General features: G+C 42.0%; 2 protein-coding genes across 2 annotated transcripts; one reads left to right on the plus strand and one right to left on the minus strand.

Annotated features, from left to right (window-relative positions):
* The first annotated feature begins 31 nt into the window (after positions 1–31).
* Positions 32–3,749, plus strand: LOC127771096 (uncharacterized). The gene is made up of 4 exons (XM_052296920.1): positions 32–112; positions 210–1,134; positions 2,242–2,462; positions 3,058–3,749. The coding sequence occupies exons 2-4, from the start codon at positions 987–989 to the stop codon at positions 3,571–3,573; spliced, it is 885 nt and encodes a 294-aa protein (XP_052152880.1). The 5' UTR covers positions 32–112; positions 210–986; the 3' UTR covers positions 3,574–3,749.
* Positions 3,750–9,296: 5,547 nt separating this feature from the next.
* On the minus strand, positions 9,297–18,849 carry LOC127771094 (uncharacterized). The gene is made up of 4 exons (XM_052296918.1): positions 18,760–18,849; positions 18,408–18,679; positions 10,130–10,503; positions 9,297–9,992 (listed from the first exon to the last, which is right to left on the minus strand). Exons 2-4 carry the CDS (start codon positions 18,555–18,557, stop codon positions 9,509–9,511), a joined length of 1,008 nt encoding a protein of 335 aa, XP_052152878.1. The 5' UTR covers positions 18,558–18,679; positions 18,760–18,849; the 3' UTR covers positions 9,297–9,508.
* Between the last annotated feature and the right edge of the window lie 1,338 nt (positions 18,850–20,187).

Genomic DNA, 20,187 nt, shown 5'->3' on the forward strand with positions numbered 1-20,187 from the left:
CTCTGTGTAAAGATAGTTGCCTGCCTGCTATAATTTATCTGGAGGGGCTATTGACAACAGCACTGGTTTCTTCCTTGTGATTCTCTGACGTCCTGCGAGATGGTTACCATAAGTATGTCTTAATTTATATGATGAAGCCTGCTTAATTACCAAGCATTGAACTGTGCTGTCGTATACTAGAAGCTGATGCTTTTCTTGCTTAGTTTCAGAGACTCGTGGATGTATTGATAAGTTATTTCGAGGAGGAGAAGGCGTCTGTTGTAGGCCTGACTGAAGTTAGCTGTAGAGTGTATGGAACTGGAAGTCTTAAAATTTTGGCCTTGTTTACTTCCTTGCCATTCTCAACTATTCGAAATTTTGGTGATACCAAAATTTACTAAGACAACAAACTAAATATGTCATTACCAACACAACCTTGCGAATTATTGATAATTCTAGACCATTCTACTCACAAAACTGCTACCAATATTTGGTCAAGTGTCAAACTAAACACTACTACTACACATCTCCACACGGGAACTGAGGTTAAATATATAGAAGAGTAATTTTTTTTATCTATCTGAAACAATATTAATAGTGGACTGAAAATGAGAATATTAATTAAAACCTGAGCCTAAGCCGTAATGGGCTGCATTCCGTTCCATTTGTGTTGATGAAGGCCCAGCCGCCCAGGGCAAGGCCCACTGGACATTTGGAACGCCTTAAGAAGTGAAAGAGAAGGAAACTGATCTCATACATTTAGCGATGGAGGCGGCGGAGACGAAGGGGAGAGGAGGCGGCGAAGGCCGGAAGTGCCGCCGTGAAGAGGAGAAGGAGGAGGAGGAGGAGGAGGCCTTTGCTGCTAAGTCAAGGAGGATCGATGACCAGGATGACGAAGAAAGGATGAACAATTATACTCCTATGTTGGAGGAAGAGGAGGATGGGTGTAGGGATTCGAGGTGCGCGGAATTGGTGTTCGGTGAGAGGAGGAGCTGGATCCGGTGCAGATGGAGGAAAAATTGCGGCAGGTGAAGTTGGAGATGAAGGGCAAGTACTCCTACACTGATGAGTTGGACGAGGAGGAGCAGATGCGCCGCTACCATACATCTTGGGATTCCTCTTTGTCTCCCCATTACGGTCCCTTCCAACGCACAAGTAAGTACTCCAATTTTATTACTGTTAGCATCAATCACGTCAGATTAATTCATTAATTGCGTTATATGGTGTTCGTCTACTCAGGCCTTATTATTCTTGTTATTATTATGTGATACCACCATTTATGTGCTGCATGAGATTTGGCAGGAGCTAATTAACTGAATATTCAATATGACTCCTTGGAAACCTTAAGCTGTCTATTTGCGTTAAAAGGAGAGTACTCCCTCCGATTCCATATTAATTAATATTTTAGACAAGGTTGATGTCAAACTATCAATAATTTTAAAAATATTTAATTTAAAGGAACTAGAGCAACATATATATATTTGTTTTTCAAAGCACTATAATAAAAGTAAACATGCATTATTTTATTATATATATTATAATAGAAAAATAAGGTCAAATATATATTTTGTAGACCGTGTCATTGTCCAAAACATCAATTAAAATGAAACTAGAGGGAGTACAATGAATCAACCTACATTCCATTTGTTTGTTATTAAGAAACTAGAACATGTACATCAATGTGCATAGGAGTATAGGAACCATGCATACAAAACATTGTTATTGATCACTAATGAAGAGAATAGACTCCAAGCTCTAGTTGGATGCATGTACCTAAGAAGGAACAACTAGAATCTATTAAACGCTTTGGAAAAACTTGTATCCAATCAAGTTCTTCCTGAAATTGAACTCGTTTTTCGAATCAAACCCAATAACGAATATATCATTTTTTTTTGTTGCGGTGCGCATGTGGCATGGTCCATTTTCTTAACTACCATGACTCACTGTATATTTTTGGATCCTTTCTGAATTAACATAGTGCGACACTATCTGTAAGTATCTCCTCACAAGGTGCGACACTATATAAGTATCTCCTCACAAGGTACGTTAGTTATGGATATTGGGTGATCAAGATCTTTTTTATTTGATTAATGTGCGATTTCTAGCTTTCTTTTTTCCTTTTCTAAATTAAATTAATGTCCTCATCTAGGATTGACAGAGGGCTTCTAGAAGAGCCTCTAATTGTTATAAGTAAAGATGGATCATAATCAATGTCTTCTTATGTATTTTGATTGCATGCATGCATTACTCTTATGTTTGCAGCGTCTGTGCCCGCCATGCGATATACACATGGGCCTATCGCAAGATATGCTCGCTGCGACCGTACCTTGCAGATCTTCTCCATAGAGGTGGTAAGAATCAAAAAGGGTCTTGAGTGGCCGTTGCATGTCTATGGCTTGGTTGCTGTCAGGGACTCTGTGGATCATAATCGCAACCTTCTGTTCCACCGCACTAGGGATGATTGTCAAATTCTCACTCAGAAGGTGGAGTACCATCCATTTTTAAATTATCTCAATTATTTGCATTTCTTTAGTTTTTGTTTGCTCATTTCTAGCTGCAGGTACTATTATTCTGTACTCACGTTACTACTGTGTACACAATGACACGATTTTATTTTATCATGAATGCAATTCCGCCTCTTAATTTTGCCACGTTTTCTAATATCTACTGTAAACTGGAAACCTTCTTGGCAATTCAAGGTTTGAAATATATGGACTGTGGTAGTAGTAAAACTGCTCTTCTAAGCATATTTATTTCAACTCAAACATGCAAAAACAACTAATGATATAAAATAACGAATTGGAAAACAGAAAAGAGAAGACTTGCAAATATATATAATGATAAAGACATGGGATGGTTGGCCACTGTACTAAACTATTAATTCATAAGACATGCATGTATGCATAAAATTGTCGCTTCTAGAACCTAGGAGATTTTCGACAGAACTTATATGCACTTCAACTGAAATTTTAGTCCAGTGAAGTAAGCAATTACTATTTCATCAATGCGTATTGGTTTTATTCTTACATTGCTATTTAATTGATTATTATTATAATGACGCACGAATGATGATTGCAGGATTCATTTTTGGAGTTGACAGGTCCATCCCGTGCAATCATGCTTGGGTGGTACAGCAAGTTTAAGTTCACATATGCGGTGCTTAATGGGGCAGTTGAGGCCACTATCTGCAGAGTCAAAGTTGTTAGAGGATCATGGACAAAAGAAAACCGAGGACGAATTGTCTGCAGAACTTCCGGTATAGGCCATGAGGACTTTGTGTTGCTTGCTTCCCAGGATGCAGAAACAATGCCTATTGGTTCAGATGATGACGTGATCAAGCTATCAAGGCGTGTTGTTACTGTAGAATTAAGTGGACAACTGACAGTTTGTGTGGCAGCCACGCAGGCTGCTGGTAAAACAAGTACAAGAGAAGATGATGGCGGGATTGCACAAAATGAGGCCCCGTCCACAATGGATGAGGTTCGCTTCCGGCCCCAAAAATCAGGGGAAAGCTGTGCTATATGTGAATTGGGCTTCTGTGCGGTGGAAATTACTGTTGCTTGGTCCCTTCTTAATTGCGATAATATTGAATAGTCCTCGGTTAGCCAGCTAGCTGCTCAGGTGTGTAACGTTCACAGTGGTACCTACTTACAGCAAAGTTGGCCATTTGCTATATGTAATATATACTGTCATCCAGCCTGTGTGACTGACAATTTGTGTACGTTCCACCTAGTAGTTTGCTGTTCCGGGTTGAAGCAAACTAGCGCAATATAACCTGCTTACTCAAGATAACCGGAGTACCAATCCAGATGTACTGCAGAGGACCCTTACTCCCGGAGTACACATTACAGTAGTATACAAGAGCTGCCTTGAGTTGTGTCGATTCGTTTCGAGTAGGAGATCCTACCTGTACAGCACATAATTATGTGTTCGCGTTAGTTGTAGTGCGCATCAAATTCATTCATCTTTACATAGAAATCCCTCCGTTTCAAAAATGTTTGACATCGTTGACTTTTTAGCACATATTTGACCGTTCGTCTTATTCAAACAAATTTGTGAAATACGTAAAACTATATGTGTACATGAAAATATATTTAACAATGAATCAGATGATATGAAAAGAATAAATAATTACTTAAATTTTTTAAATAAGACGAATGGTCAAACACGTACTAAACAGTCAACGGTGTTAAACATTTTGAAACGGAGGGAGTATTACGGCAGAGTTTCGAGCTTGACGCGGCGCCCCTCCTATCATTTCCTTCCTGTCATCCTGTGGGTGTGGAGTGGAGGAGGCGTGGAGTGGCTCGAGATTGTGAAAGGAAGGGAGCAGTCCCTCAATTTTACATCAAGTTTGTTTGACATCCCTTATTTTCAATATAAAAAAGTTTCACTCCTAAACTATATAAAACTATGTAATTTACTACTCTGTCCCAAAATAAAGCCAATCATGACTATGAACCTGGACACACATGTGTCCAGGTTCATTGGTAGGATTGGGTTTTTTTTGGACGGAGGGGGTAGGTCCCATTACAGTATAGATGTCTGGTTTCCCTGACGTAGCATCCTAATAAAAAATATAAAAAAAGTATGTGGGACCCATATATAAGCGAGAAAATGATGTGGACCACACATCTCTTCTTTCTTTTCTTTCTTCTCTTCTCTTCTTGCTTCTGTTCTCGGCCGGCGACAGATGGGGGAGGCATAGTCCTCCTGCGGTTACCACGGTGGAGGAGGCCCCCGCCGCCACCACAGAGGAGGAGGAGACCATGGGGCTAGCTGCACCGGCGGTAGAGGAGGAAGAGGAGGTCGTCGTGCCACCTCCCGCTGCCGTCGACTCAAGGACGGTTCTTGAGAACATGGTGGTGTGGGTCGTCACGGGGCGGGTGGCCGACGCGAGCGCGGACAGCTCAGTGTCCCTCGCCGTGGTGGAGGCGGCAACCTCATGGTTGGGGAAGCGTGGGTGCGTGTAACACCTCTCCCTCCAGAACCATACAACCCAGCCTAACAAACGGCGCTGGACCACTTGTACATATCACTCTACTTACACTTTCGTCCTCGTTTCGTGTACAAAGGTTAACCCGCAAGGTGATATGGTTGGAGGGAAGATGCCTTATAAGTTGGTTTCACTCTTGCTAAACTAGCAAGGTGATACTAAACATGCGCATATAGTTTCCATGGGCCACATAGGTCTTATCTTAATTGGGCCAGGATGTTACAGTGCGGCGACTGCGGCGGAGGGATGAGGATGTTGAAGAAGCCCCTGGTGGGCTGCCTCAAGGAGGCCCTGGAAGGGACCCTCCATGGGCGTGGAGTCGTGCGGCATGGCGGCCACCGAAGAGGTTGCCATGGCCGTGTGGCCACCCAAACCCAACTCCAAAGGTAGGCATTCTGTTTCCCTCCTCCCCTTATCCTCCGTGGTCGTGGAGCCCCGGGATGCGTGTGTGGTAAGTATAAACAACCCCATCGACCCTTGTGACAGGGCGGTAGACAGGCTGAGGGAGGAGGAGGTGGTGTGGCAGCGAGGAGGGCATGTGGGAGGGGAGGTTGTGGTGGTTGGAGTCGCTGAGGTCGAAGCCGGAGGGGCTCCTGCTGGCCCAGCTGGCAACCGAAAGGTTTGGGAAGAAAAGAGAAGGAAGAAAAGGGTGGCTGACATGTGGGCCCAAATACTTTTTTTTCTATTTTTTTTGCTAACTAGGATGTCATGTCAACAAAACCGGACATCTATACTGATATGGGACCTAAGTTGCACGGTTTTGCATAATTTAGGGGTGAAAATTTCTGGTAGTGGGGATTAGGGATGTCATACAAACTTGATGTAAAGTTGAGGGATGATAATTGAACTTATTGCAGGACAAACCACCTTACGAAAGGGAAGTGCCAGCCGGCCCACTCGTTATCCAGTCCGGCCTGCTCGAGTCGTTGAGCTGCTCAGCCTCGGCCCTTAGGGGAGTAGAAAAACCGGACCTTTCTCTGAGGAATTTTTTTTCATTTTTAAATTTTTATTTTTTTAATATTTATAGAAATATTATACCGACGAAAATATTTATAGAAATGACCCTGCCGTCCAAGTAGAGAGCAGCAAAGTGATGTCGCACACGGCACCGTGTGCGTATTTTGCGTTGAGGGAAAGGGGGTAAATGGAATTTTCGTCGCATGCCTGCTCAGCGGCCTCTAGCGTCGGTCACACGTAAATATTTTCACCGGTATAATATTTCTGTAAATATTAAAAAATAAAAATTTAAAAATGAAAGAAAATATTTCTCTGAGTTGTCTCCTCATTATGGCCATACGGCCAACTGCGGCGGCAGCGAGAGAAGGGAAAAAGAAAAGGAGGCGTTGAGGATTCTCAGCGGAGATGGAGGTGGAGAGGAAGGGAAGGCCTTCCGGAAGAGCCTGCGCGCGTGAGGAGGACGACGAGCAATAAGCCAAGAAGAAAAGGAGGAGGAGGAGGGAAGGTGAGAAGGCCTCTGCTGCCAAATCAAGGGGATCGATGGCCAAATCGACTCAACCATGGACGATGAGTAAAGTTGATCATGGAAGTGGTGTACGATGAAGAGGATAAGGAGGAGGTGGATGAAGAAGAGGCGGGTGATTACATGGTGATGGACGAGGAGGAAAATGCGCGACTACCGTACATGCTTTTGCTCTGCCCACTTCGGTTCCTTTCAACACACAAGTAAGCTAGTATTTTACTTGTGTTGTTTTGCTCTCTCTTCTTAATTGTCACTCCCCTCTTCTAAGCTTTGCTCCCTACTGAATGAATATGCTTTTTTTTTTTTTGGCTTTCTGTGTGACCAAGAGCTAACTAAGTGACATACTAGTAATCGTGCCATGTAATGCTTATTTTCCACATCATATCTGATATATTTATCTTGCTTCAGTGTAACTTATGAATATTCAATATGACTCCTTGGGGACTGTAGTATGACTAATTTCATTGAATGGAGAATACAAAGTCATATTGAATGGAGAATACAACCGGAGCACAACAATGCACATAGGACCCATTGACATTGGACACCAAAGAATGGTCAAGATTTTCTCTTTTTATTCGATTAATATGGAATATTTTAGCCTTTTTCCTTTTTAGATTAATGTGGTCTCGTGCTTCTTACTTATCTATGATTGACAGGGGCTTCTAGACTACGAGTGTCTCAAATTAGTATAAGTAAAGACTAGTACAGTACAGCAATTAGATGGATCAACATCGATATTTTTCTGATTACATGCATGTACGACTCCTTATGTTCGCAGCGTCTGTGCCCGCCATGCGCTGTACACATGGATCTGTCCCAGGATATTCTGGCTGTGACAATACCATGCAGATCCTCCCCATCGAGGTGGTATTGGTAAGAGTTAAAAAGGGTCTCGAGTGGCCGTTGCTTATCTATGACTTGGTTGCCATTGTGGACTCCGTGGATCATAATCGCAACTTTCTATTCCACCGCATCTGATTGCCAGATTCTCATTTCTCACTCAGCAGTTGGAGTGCCATCCATTTCAATCTATCTTGATTATCTGTGTTTTTTTTTTGTTTTTATTTGCTCATTTCTTGTTGCAGATACTATTCCTCCTAACACACTATTGTCATGTGCATCTTTTTATTCTTAAACCTATTTGTTCCTCTGCTTTATTTGCTGCTTGATGATCTCTTAAGTCCCATAAACATTCTCTTACCTTACTGCTTTGTACACGATAACCCTGTTCTAGTTCTCTTAATCAATGCATTTCTTTCTATTAACTTTGCCACACTGTCTAATTTACACCGTGAACTGAAAACCTTCTTGATAGTTGGAGGTTTTAAATGCATGGACCGTGTAGTTCAATCAGGAGTAAAACTGCACTTCTACTGTTCTACACATGTTTATTTCAACTCAAACATGCAAAACAATGAATATAAAATACAGTAGTTTATTGAAAAGCAGGGGAGATAAAACTTACTATGATGGTTGGCCACTGAATTAAACTACTAGGTTATAAGACTTATATAACTCTTCCACACAAATTGTACGCATAAATTTGCCCCTTCTATAATTTAGATGAATTGTGAAAAGAACTTGTATGCTTTTCCACTTAATGTTTAGTCCAGTAAAGTAAGCAACTAGCATGCATTGGTTTTATCCTCTGACATCACCAGTTAATTTGTTGTTTGATTAATGAAGAATGATGCTTGCACGATTCATTTCTGCAGTTGACGGTTTCTTGTGCAATTCTGCCTATTGATCTGGTTGATTTTGAAGTACAACTAAAAGTAAAGGGAAGAACATAATCTAACAATCAAGTATTGAGCTTTCAGTTTTTCAAACAGAACAAACATTTGTCTGGTTTCCATTTAGTAGCGGTGGTTCGTAGACGTCACCCACTCAGTTTTGGGAGATTTAGTTCACATTAGCGATGCTTGAAGCAGCAGTTGAGGCCAGGCCACTATCTGCAGAGTCAAAGTTGTCAGAGGATCATGGACAAAAGAAAATCATAGATGAGTTGTTTTCAGTACTGCCTGTATAGGCGATGAGGACATCGTGTTGCTTGATTCCCGGGGTGCAGAAACAAAGCCTATTGGGCCAGATGATGAGCTTTCAAGGCGTGTTGTTTGTGTCGAATATCGATGATGTTGCATTGTCCTCAGTCACTCAGTCAGGTCAGGTTGTATTCACTAGCTTAATTAGTTTAACCTTTTTTTAGACTCTTTGCTACTTATTACATCGAAATATGAAGAGTTTGGAGCATTATGGAGTCAGCCTGGCCGATGAATTTTGATCATCCATGAGCTGCTCTCCCCAGTTTCCAGTGGAAGCTACACACGTTTGTTTGTTTTATTCTTTTTCCTTTGAGATGAAGCTACACTTTCTTGAGCATTGATAAATCGTGTAATAATACAGTGACAAGTTTGTGTATAGAGAACATATAGTTGGTCCTGTCGGCCTTGATCGTGTGACTCAGAAGCAACGATCATGGTCTGCGATTTGTTACGTGGCGTCGAGATGATTAGTTGATTACCATACGTATATGTCGTCTTTGGTGAATTCAACCTGCTTACCATTATACAATTTGCTCAGGAGAAGAACGGGCAGGCTACTTCAATAGGGCATAAGCAGTGGGAACCTTTTTCGCCGGGTCGGCAAAGAACACCGACCGTAGTATATTAAGAATTTGAAAAATGTATAGAAATAACGAGGCTTGGCAGTCACCGCCTATTTACAAGACGCCACACCACTGTCCGGAGAACCCGGAGCAAGAGAACCACAGAGGAACCTCTCACAGCGTCATTTAACAGACTCAAGCAGTTGGAACCTTGGAGATGTTAACCTCAACAGTGAAGTAGTAGTATAATATAATTGGATTTGCATGTATGATGAATATAGATAGCTGTTCTGAATTAGTAAGAAGTACTACTACTACTACTTATCCAAAAACATGTTAAAAGTCAAAGATTTGGAAACAGATACTACTAGCTAACTGGTTTCTCAGTACCAGACAGACAAGATTTACTATAGTGTCAAAATTAGATAGCTAGCAGGAGCAGGAACTAGTATTCAACAGCTATGCGCCACGGGCTGCCAACGCCACGGTTCCTCTGCTTCATGATATTTAAGACGAGGTCCTTCTGGAACAGGATGATAAGGATATCGCCTCTGTTCGGACTGATCAGCAGGCCGAAATCCTTCTCTCCAGTCTGCTCATTTGTCAAGTCCAAATTGTAGTTGGCAACTTCGTCCAGAGAGGATTTTTTGTCCTCGTCCACCTCGCGCAAGCCGCATCGGCTCAGCACTCCCCAGTCATTAACCCGCCGAGCAAGATCCTTTCCCAGTACAAGGCAGGTTCCTTGGGATAAATTGTTTAGTGCATGGGCCTGCACAGACCTGAATCTCTGGGTCTCCGACAACATTACCATCACAGCTTGATGAGCGCGCTCTCTCTCCGGCCAAAGAAACATTCTGTTGTTAACAGTATGTTCCCAAAGCGCAATGCGGATTTCCTGCAAACACCTGCTCCCGGTCGAGATTGTCTCCCTGCGGACAAAACAGCAGCAATAATTAACACATGCACAGTATACTGCAATACAACAGCAGCTGCAGCTAGTACAAGGACTACTCGAGAAGAGAAATACTACTATATACTAGTACTGGAGTAACAGATTAATACTCACTTGATGTTACCATTATATCCTGAGTTATACGCGACCTCCTCGTAACGAAGATAGTCTGGCATTTTTACGTCCGTGAAGGCAAACCACCCTCCAGGATCAGCATCGCGACCATCTCCTTCAAATCGAGGACGGAAAGCAACGTAGTATAGATCCCTCTCGAGAAAAAGAATATCCACACTGCTTCCCTCTGCCTTGTCCTTAAGTTCCACTATGTGATAAGTAATGTAGTTAGGATCCTCCAGCCATGGAGGAGTAACTGGCACCCCATCTATCGTGATGGGGGCAATCTGAGTCATGCGCTCGTGCCTCTGCTCCATAAGCCGGATAAACTCCTCTTTTGTGGCGGTCACTGGGAGACTGTAGCGTGGAATATCCTGGTATAATAGACAAAAGTGCTATGAATAATGTATGCAATACAAGTAAATAATGTATGCAAGAGGTAATATGCCTTTCTTTCATTTGAAAACTTTACTCCTGTTGAGTTGTGATCCAAATTCATTTGCACTTAATAAAGGCTAGCTTCTGCCGTAGCGGAGTGAAGGCTGAAGCTGGCCCATTGGGCTGTGCGCCTGGGGACGCCCGGGGGTGCGGGGGCGGAGCCCCCGCGGTACGGATCATCATCCCTTTTTAGGGTTCCACTATATATATACCTCTTGTAAGCCGCCGTGCGGCGATGTAACCTCACCTCAGATATAGTGAAGATATTTTGCTGGCTGGCGCCCGTGGTTTTTTCTCTCCTATTTTGGGAGGGTTTTCCACGTTAAATCTCGTGTCTTTTGTGATTGATGTATTGTTCTTTATCGTTTGTTCGCCTATCGTTTCCTAACAAGTGGTATCAGAGCTGGTTCCCAGATTAGGGTTTCGCGATGGCGTCGATGAAGTATGATCTACCGCTGCTAGACTACAAGACGAGATTCTCGCTGTGGCAAGTCAAGATGCGGGCTGTTCTGGCGCAAACTTCGGATCTTGATGAGGCGCTGGAAAGCTTCGGGAAGAAGAAAACGACTGAGTGGACCGCTGAGGAGAAGCGGAAAGATCGTAAGGCTCTGTCGCTAATCCAACTTCATCTATCTAATGATATTTTGGAAGAAGTGTTGCAGGAAAAGACTGCCGCAGAACTTTGGCTCAAACTGGAATCGATCTGCATGTCTAAAGATCTAACCAGTAAGATGCATATCAAGATGAAGTTGTTCTCGCACAAGTTGCAGGAGAGTGGTTCTGTGTTGAACCACATATCGGTCTTCAAGGAGATCGTTGCCGACCTAGTGTCGATGGAGGTACAGTTTGATGATGAAGATTTAGGTCTTTTACTGTTATGCTCACTGCCTAGTTCATATGCAAATTTTCGTGACACCATACTTTTAAGCCGTGATGAACTAACCCTAGCGGAAGTTTATGAGGCGCTCCAAAATAGGGAGAAGATGAAAGGTATGGTTCAGTCTGATGCGTCGTCCTCTAAGGGCGAAGCATTGCAGGTCAGAGGTAGATCTGAGCAGAGAACCTACAACGACAGCAATGATCGTGACAAGAGTCAGAGTAGAGGCCGTTCTAAATCCAGAGGTAAAAAGTTCTGTAAGTATTGCAAAAAGAAAAATCACTTCATTGAAGAATGTTGGAAGCTGCAGAATAAGGAGAAAAGGAAATCTGATGGTAAGGCCTCTGTTGTTACCAGTGCTGAAAACTCTGATTCAGGAGATTGTCTTGTTGTTTTTGCTGGTTGTGTTGCTAGTCATGATGAATGGATACTTGATACTGCATGTTCGTTTCATATCTGCATTAACAGAGATTGGTTTAGTTCTTACAAGTCTGTGCAGAATGGAGATGTTGTGCGCATGGGAGATGATAACCCACGTGAGATCGTGGGCATTGGCTCCGTTCAGATCAAGACTCATGATGGCATGACACGCACGCTGAAAGATGTGAGACACATACCAGGGATGGCGAGAAATCTCATCTCTCTCAGCACACTTGATGCAGAAGGATACAAATACTCCGGTTCAGGTGGAGTTATAAAGGTATCGAAAGGTTCTCTTGTTTACATGATTGGTGATATGAATTCTGCAAACTTATATGTCCTTAGAGGAAGTACATTACATGGTTCTGTTACCGCTGCTGCTGTTACTAAAGATGAACCTAGTAAGACTAACCTGTGGCACATGCGTCTTGGACATATGAGTGAACTTGGTATGGCAGAATTGATGAAGAGGAACCTGCTGGATGGCTGCACTCAGGGTAACATGAAGTTCTGTGAGCACTGTGTTTTTGGTAAGCACAAGAGGGTAAAATTCAATACCTCAGTTCATCGCACCAAAGGTATACTTGATTATGTACATGCTGATTTATGGGGGCCTTCTCGTAAGCCCTCTCTTGGTGGTGCTCGTTATATGCTTACCATTATTGATGATTACTCTAGAAAAGTGTGGCCCTATTTCCTGAAACATAAAGATGATACATTTGCTGCTTTTAAGGAGTGGAAAGTTATGATAGAAAGGCAAACTGAAAAGGAGGTAAAAGTACTTCGCACTGACAATGGTGGTGAATTTTGTTCGGATGCTTTTGATGATTACTGCAGGAAGGAAGGCATCGTTAGGCATCACACCATCCCGTACACTCCACAGCAGAATGGTGTAGCTGAGCGCATGAACCGAACCATCATCTCCAAGGCTCGTTGCATGCTGTCCAACGCTCGCATGAACAAGCGTTTTTGGGCAGAGGCTGCTAACACCGCCTGCTACTTGATCAACAGGTCGCCTTCTATCCCACTTAATAAGAAAACTCCCATTGAGGTATGGTCTGGTATGCCTGCTGATTATTCACAGTTGAGAGTTTTTGGATGCACTGCTTATGCTCATGTTGATAATGGAAAATTAGAGCCTAGAGCTATTAAGTGTCTATTTCTAGGTTATGGTTCAGGAGTAAAAGGATATAAGTTATGGAATCCTGAAACTAACAAGACCTTCATGAGCAGGAGTGTTGTTTTCAATGAATCTGTTATGTTTAATGACAGCTTGTCCACAGATGTCATACCAGGTGGTTCAGCTGAGGAGCAGCAATATGTTAGCGTGCAGGTGGAGCACGTGAATGATCAGGAAACTGAAATTGTTGGTAATGATGTTAATGATACTGTTCAGCACTCACCTCCTGTTTTGCAGCCTCAAGATGAACCTATTGCCCATCGCAGAACAAAGAGGAGTTGTGGAGCTCCAGTCCGTCTTATTGAGGAATGTGATATGGTTTATTATGCTTTTAGTTGTGCTGAACAGGTGGAGAATACTTTTGAGCCAGCCACATACACTGAAGCTGTTGTTTCTGGAGACCGTGAGAAGTGGATCTCAGCTATGCAGGAGGAGATGCAGTCTCTTGAGAAGAATGGCACATGGGAGCTTGTGCACTTGCCAAAACAGAAGAAGCCTGTTCGTTGTAAATGGATCTTCAAGAGAAAGGAGGGTTTATCTCCTAGCGAGCCTCCGAGGTTTAAGGCAAGGTTAGTAGCAAAAGGTTTCAGTCAAATTGCTGGTGTTGATTATAATGATGTGTTCTCTCCGGTTGTAAAGCATAGTTCAATTCGCACATTCTTCAGTATTGTTGCTATGCATGATCTTGAGCTTGAGCAGTTAGATGTGAAGACAGCATTTTTACATGGAGAGCTTGAGGAGGAGATATACATGGACCAGCCAGAAGGGTTCATAGTACCTGGTAAGGAGGATTATGTTTGCAAGTTAAAAAGATCTTTGTATGGTTTGAAACAGTCTCCTTGTCAATGGTATAAAAGGTTTGATTCATTTATGTTGTCACATGGCTTTAAGAGGTCTGAATTTGATAGCTGTGTGTATATTAAATTTGTTAATGGATCACCTATATACTTGCTGTTATATGTTGATGATATGCTGATTGCTGCCAAGAGCAAGGAACAAATCACTACATTGAAGAAACAGTTGAGTAGTGAGTTTGATATGAAGGATCTTGGTGCTGCTAAGAAAATTCTAGGTATGGAAATCACTAGAGACAGAAATTCTGGTTTGTTATTTCTTAGTCAGCAAAGCTACATTAAGAAGGTTCTTCAGCGTTTTAACATGCATGATGCAAAGCCTGTTAGCACTCCTATTGCACCACATTTTAAATTATCAGCTTTACAATGTGCTAGTACTGATGAGGATGTAGAATACATGTATAGAGTTCCATATTCTACTGCTGTTGGTTCTTTGATGTATGCCATGGTTTGCTCCCGGCCAGATTTATCTCATGCTATGAGTTTGGTTAGTAGATTCATGGCTAATCCTGGTAAAGAACACTGGAAAGCTGTTCAGTGGATTTTCAGGTACCTCAAAGGCACAGCTGATGCTTTCTTGAAGTTTGGCAGGACTGATAAGGGGCTTGTTGGATATGTGGATTCTGATTTTGCTGCAGATTTGGATAAGAGAAGGTCACTCACAGGTTATGTGTTTACCATTGGTAGTTGTGCTGTGAGTTGGAAGGCAACGTTGCAGCCTGTTGTTGCCCAGTCTACCACTGAAGCAGAATACATGGCTATTGCTGAAGCATGTAAAGAATCAGTTTGGCTGAAAGGATTGTTTGCTGAGCTTTGTGGAGTTGATTCTTGCATTAACTTGTTTTGTGACAGTCAAAGTGCTATATGCCTCACCAAAGATCAGATGTTTCATGAGAGGACAAAGCACATTGATATCAAGTACCATTATGTTCGTGATGTAGTCGCGCAAGGTAAGCTAAAGGTATGCAAGATAAGTACTCATGATAATCCTGCTGATATGATGACAAAGCCTGTTCCTGTTGCTAAGTTTGAGCTTTGCTCAAGCTTAGTTGGTATAGTGGTTTAGCCCGAGAGGCTATTTGGCGCCGAAAGTGGTTTTTTGTCTTTGTTGTGTTCAGGGTGAAGGATTGATTCATGTTACAAGAAGGAATTTGTCTCAAGGTGGAGTTTGTTGAGTTGTGATCCAAATTCATTTGCACTTAATAAAGGCTAGCTTCTGCCGTAGCGGAGTGAAGGCTGAGGCTGGCCCATTGGGCTGTGCGCCTGGGGACGCCCGGGGGTGCGGGGGCGGAGCCCCCGCGGTACGGATCATCATCCCTTTTTAGGGTTCCACTATATATATACCTCTTGTAAGCCGCCGTGCGGCGATGTAACCTCACCTCAGATATAGTGAAGATATTTTGCTGGCTGGCGCCCGTGGTTTTTTCTCTCCTATTTTGGGAGGGTTTTCCACGTTAAATCTCGTGTCTTTTGTGATTGATGTATTGTTCTTTATCGTTTGTTCGCCTATCGTTTCCTAACAACTCCGAGTCTATTTTCCATCCTGAACTATGAAACCTGTTAGTTTTTTTCATCCCGAACGTTCAGAACAGGGTATATTACACCTTAGAACATATTCTATGTGATTTTGATTGATATGATAGTTGTTTTTCGCTATCATGAACTTCAGTTAGGCAAGTTTTACGACTTCGACCTAATTAAATGACATTTGCATCAACAAATATGCACAATAAGGGTAAGTTCTACGAAAACCATCTCCATTTCAAACAAAACAACTAAAAAGTATGTCCCAAGGTGTTCCATTGTCTAGTTTTAAAAGTTGAGAGCTATATATAACTGGTTTTGTATTTACCAAAGTTTAAAGGCTAAAAATGAACTCGACCTAAAATAAAACCGTACGAGTACGTAGCTCGTCCTCATCTAGAGGTAACCTCTTGGCCATGGATGGAGATCTTCGAAGACGAATGATGAAGGTGCCCCATGGAGATACTTGAAGAGGTACAATGAAGGTGCCCCACATTGTGCAAAGTTAAACATAATGTTTGGGTTGGGACACATGGTAAGGTGAAGCACAATGGCTATTGGCAATTCAATCTCTAGAGTCGAACACTCCAGACAACCATCCACCAACGGGACCAGGCCTACCCCCTACAAGAACAGGTCCGTCAAAGAGACAAGCGTGATACATTGAATCGCGGCCATGAGCATGCCTCATTAATGCGGAATGATGGGTGTGCGAGCACGTGGCTCGCCTATGCTCTGCGTGGCATGAGGGTATGCCACGTGGCAGGTCCTGGGACGTCCCGGTGTACATCTCAACGCCGCCATGAGTGCCACCACACATCAGCTCCTGAGCAGCCCTCCTGTGGATGGCCCCAATCCTGTTACGATGCCAAGACGTGCTTCCTGAGCAAGCCATTTCGTCCGAATGCTCTTGACCTTCTTTCATGGGCCTGGGCCACACGTGACCTAGTGGGTCGTAGAAAAATGGGCCGATGCCGGTATTGAAAGCCCCCATACTCATGACGCTAATTGTTATGAATATTATCTCCACGGGGAGATAAGATTCTTTCTTGTGGGTAAATCCGAATCGGTTTTAGAGATAAATCTATTCTTATCTCTAAGCCTCAATCTACCTATAAATAGAGCGGCAGAGGTGTCTGTTATTATACACACAATCATTGATAATACAGAGAGATTTCCACTTGTACATCTCGTGTTCATTGTCTCTTGTGGTGTGATTGATCGGGAAGGGATACGGTCTTCTACATCTTTTTAGCACCTCTCATCTTCTGCGGGAGGGAAGGGAGCAGATCTAGGCGATCCATCGACATAGTCATTCTACAAAACTAACAACGTGTGATAAGAGAGATTTGGGGTTTAGGGTTTCTTTTGTTGGTTTCCAACCAGGGTTTCCAAAAAACGCCAGTAACCGTGCGGTTACCCCGGTTACCGTGCTTTACCGCGGGGTACAGTAAAAGGAAAACCACGATAACCTCCTTAAATTTAAATAAATTTTAAAAATAATTTGATAATTTTTATATGATTTTGTACGGTTTGCTACGGTTACCGTGCGATAACCGTTCTTACCGCCGGGCTAGAATTTAGTTTGAAATCTTACCAAATTTTGATAGTGTTTTTAATAGTAGAAACTTTCATAACTACTAAATTTTAGTAGGTAGCATTGACTAACATATGTGTAGTTTGTTGTCTTACCAAATTTTTTAAGTATTACTAAAATTTTGGTAGAGTTAAAAAAGGTAACGGCCAAAGGACACATAGGCACCGTTGGATAATGGGAAAGGGAAATGATTGCCAACCTATGAAGGGGTAACTTTGAATCCTAGCCATCCATTTTCTCCACCTTATCTCATCTTAGCCATTGATTCATTTCCCAATCCCAATCTCACCCTTCATTTCCCATTATCTACACATAGCCATAATCCCACCCCTCATTTCCCATTATCTAAACATAGCCATAATCCCATGTTAAATAGTGATGACTGAAGAGTGGACTTAAAAAGTTGAGCCCACAACTCCCACACTAGCCCATATAATCCAAGTTGTCAGGCCCATGACTTTGAAGGTGGCTCCGATTGGGTGACATGGGCCTGGTAGTGCTAACCGTTTTACTTGGTGAATCATATTAACGTACCTTTTCTTTTCCAGAACAATGTCATCTATCATTAGTTAATGTTAAGATTCCAAAAATAATCTGAGGTCCCAGAAAAATGTATTTTAGTAACGCATTCTGTTGGAGAAAATACCAGACTAGAAAATATGAGATTTGCAGTTTTCATTCAGAATTGCATTTCTCGCTTGCAAATTTTTAACTGACTCACATGGTGCATTCCAAACAAAAACATGGGAACAATATTAGGGGCACAAATCCACTTATTGGCTAATTACGAAAAAAGACGTGAATGTTAGGAAAGGACCTAATATCAAATAATTAGAAGGGGTGAGGCTTAGAACCTACGTCGTCTAGTCCACCACATTGTGGAGCTAGCCGAAAAACCCCTAGTACGTAGGAAATCCCTGATCTAGGCAGCATCAATTTTACATGATATAAAATTTTGAAATGAGGGGGGAAAAGACGCAACTTTTAATTCCCAATTTGTTGGAGAAAACTTCATATAATACCAAAAAAAAAGATGGCTTTTTGGGAAATTCCATAGGCTCACTCGGTCCAAAATAAAGCTTACGTTTTTTTTTAACACACACACACGGCCAGGCCAACTCTCACACAATCAGGGTTCACTCTATCAGTTCAGGTGTTTCTATCGGGGTCACCGAAATCCCGAAATTTCAGAAATTTCGGTCCGAAATTTCCGAAATTTTGAACAAATATTATCCAAATTCATGAAAAAATTTAAAAATTCAAAAATTTCGGGCGAATTAATATCGTATCGGGGGTCACCGAAATGAAATTTCGGTCTGAAACTTCCAACCCTGCACACAATCGGTTGCGAACAACACAATAGCAAAGCATTCATGATGTATACATACCTGAGGTGCAGTCTGGCGTCTCTCCAGCACCTTAGAGCATGCAATCTGCATTGCTATCTCATCTTGTCGTTTACGCGGCCACACCATTTGGTGGTGATGCGGAGTGCGCTTGGACGAGGAGGAGCGCCTGGACGACGAGGCGGATGCCATTGCAGGTGGATTTCCTACGCTTGCGCCTGGACGACGGGGCGGCAGTGGAGGGAGCAAGATCGATCGCGCGAAGACGAGATGGCCAGCTATCGTTGCTGCATCATCCGGCCGGGGACGGAGATCTAGAGAGATCGCACTGGGATGATGAGGTGCCAAAAAAAAAAGAGCGATCTTCCCCTAGAGAGCTAGCTAGCTGGCGTACCTGAAGGCTGAAGTGAAGCATTGGGGGTGGCGGCGGAGGGAGCTCGATCCCCTCGTCGTCTTCGTCTCTTCGCTCGCTGCACTTCTTGAGTTCTTGGTTTGGTACTCCTTGCTAAACTCACCCGGCCCGACTGGTGCCTTTGCTAAACCCACACCGTCTCTGCCCCCCGTGAGATTCTCCCTCTGCCAGTATGTCCCAATGTCCATACTAGCCCTCCCTGGCTAGTGACGACGGCCTTCTCCATTTAAATCCCACTCACGTTGCAAAGAGATAGTACGAGTAGATACAACTCCCTCAGTTCAGAAAAAAAAAAACAATGAGACATTGGCTTTGTTTGGATCAGTGATATTTTTTTAGCCCTCCCTCAAATAGCCAAAATAGTCCTAAAAGATTCAAAAGGGTAAATTATTTGAGGGCTATTTGAAAATAACCCACCCAAAAAAATATCCCACCCAAAAGGTGCTAATTGGGGCTATTTTGGGTGGGGCCCACTGAAAAAGTGTCTTTTCTCTCTATATCTCTCCATAGGAATGTACATTAAGGACCAAATAGATATTTTATTAGAGAGCTATTTTCTTGTGCTAAAAAATAGCTCTAAAAAAACTCTTGGCTAATTCTCTAAACAAGACCATTATATAGTTCAACGAATCTAGACACTATGTAATATCCTATTGTTAACTAGGTTGATTTATTTTTTTTTTTGACAGAGGGAGTACCAGGCTACTAGCTGCTGCATGTTTCTTCGAGCAATGAGGTGGTGTTGTTTTCTCTTGCAAATAAAATGATGATAAATAATAAGTGTTTCACGTAAAATGTGGCAGTACTAATGTATAATTAATTGAGTTTTAATTATTATAAATTTAAAAAATAGATTAATGTGGTATTTTAGAGCAACTTTCATATAGAAAGTTTTTTACGAAATGTACCCTTTAGCAGTGCAGTTTAAAAAACGTGCCACGAGTATCTAAATTTTATCCACTTTTTTCGGCAGATTCGAACGGACCTAAGTTAAACTTCTCCAAATACTATGCATAGCATACTACTCCCTGTAGTATTTTAGATTATAAGTTGTTTAAACTTTGATTAAAGTCAAACTAACTAAAATTTTACCAAATTTGTAGAAATACTAGTATATATTTAACCCATGATAAATATATTATAAAATATATACTCAATTATAAATTTAATAAAACTAATTTAGTGTTGTAAATATTAATATATTTATTTTGACTAAAGTAATATATATACACACATATAATATAAGGACGCGTCTGGATAATGCGTTAGTCTTAAATTGAGACATCTCACTTTTCCAATTTTATTTGTTACTTTTGTCATAGACCCCACCTACTTCAAATAAAATTCTCTTAAATTATTTATTGGATCTACAATCGGATTACATCAATCATGTGCTCATTGCAATTAATT

This window comes from Oryza glaberrima, chromosome 4, assembly GCF_000147395.1.
Source record: "Oryza glaberrima chromosome 4, OglaRS2, whole genome shotgun sequence".
In the NCBI taxonomy this organism is placed as follows: Eukaryota; Viridiplantae; Streptophyta; class Magnoliopsida; order Poales; family Poaceae; genus Oryza; species Oryza glaberrima.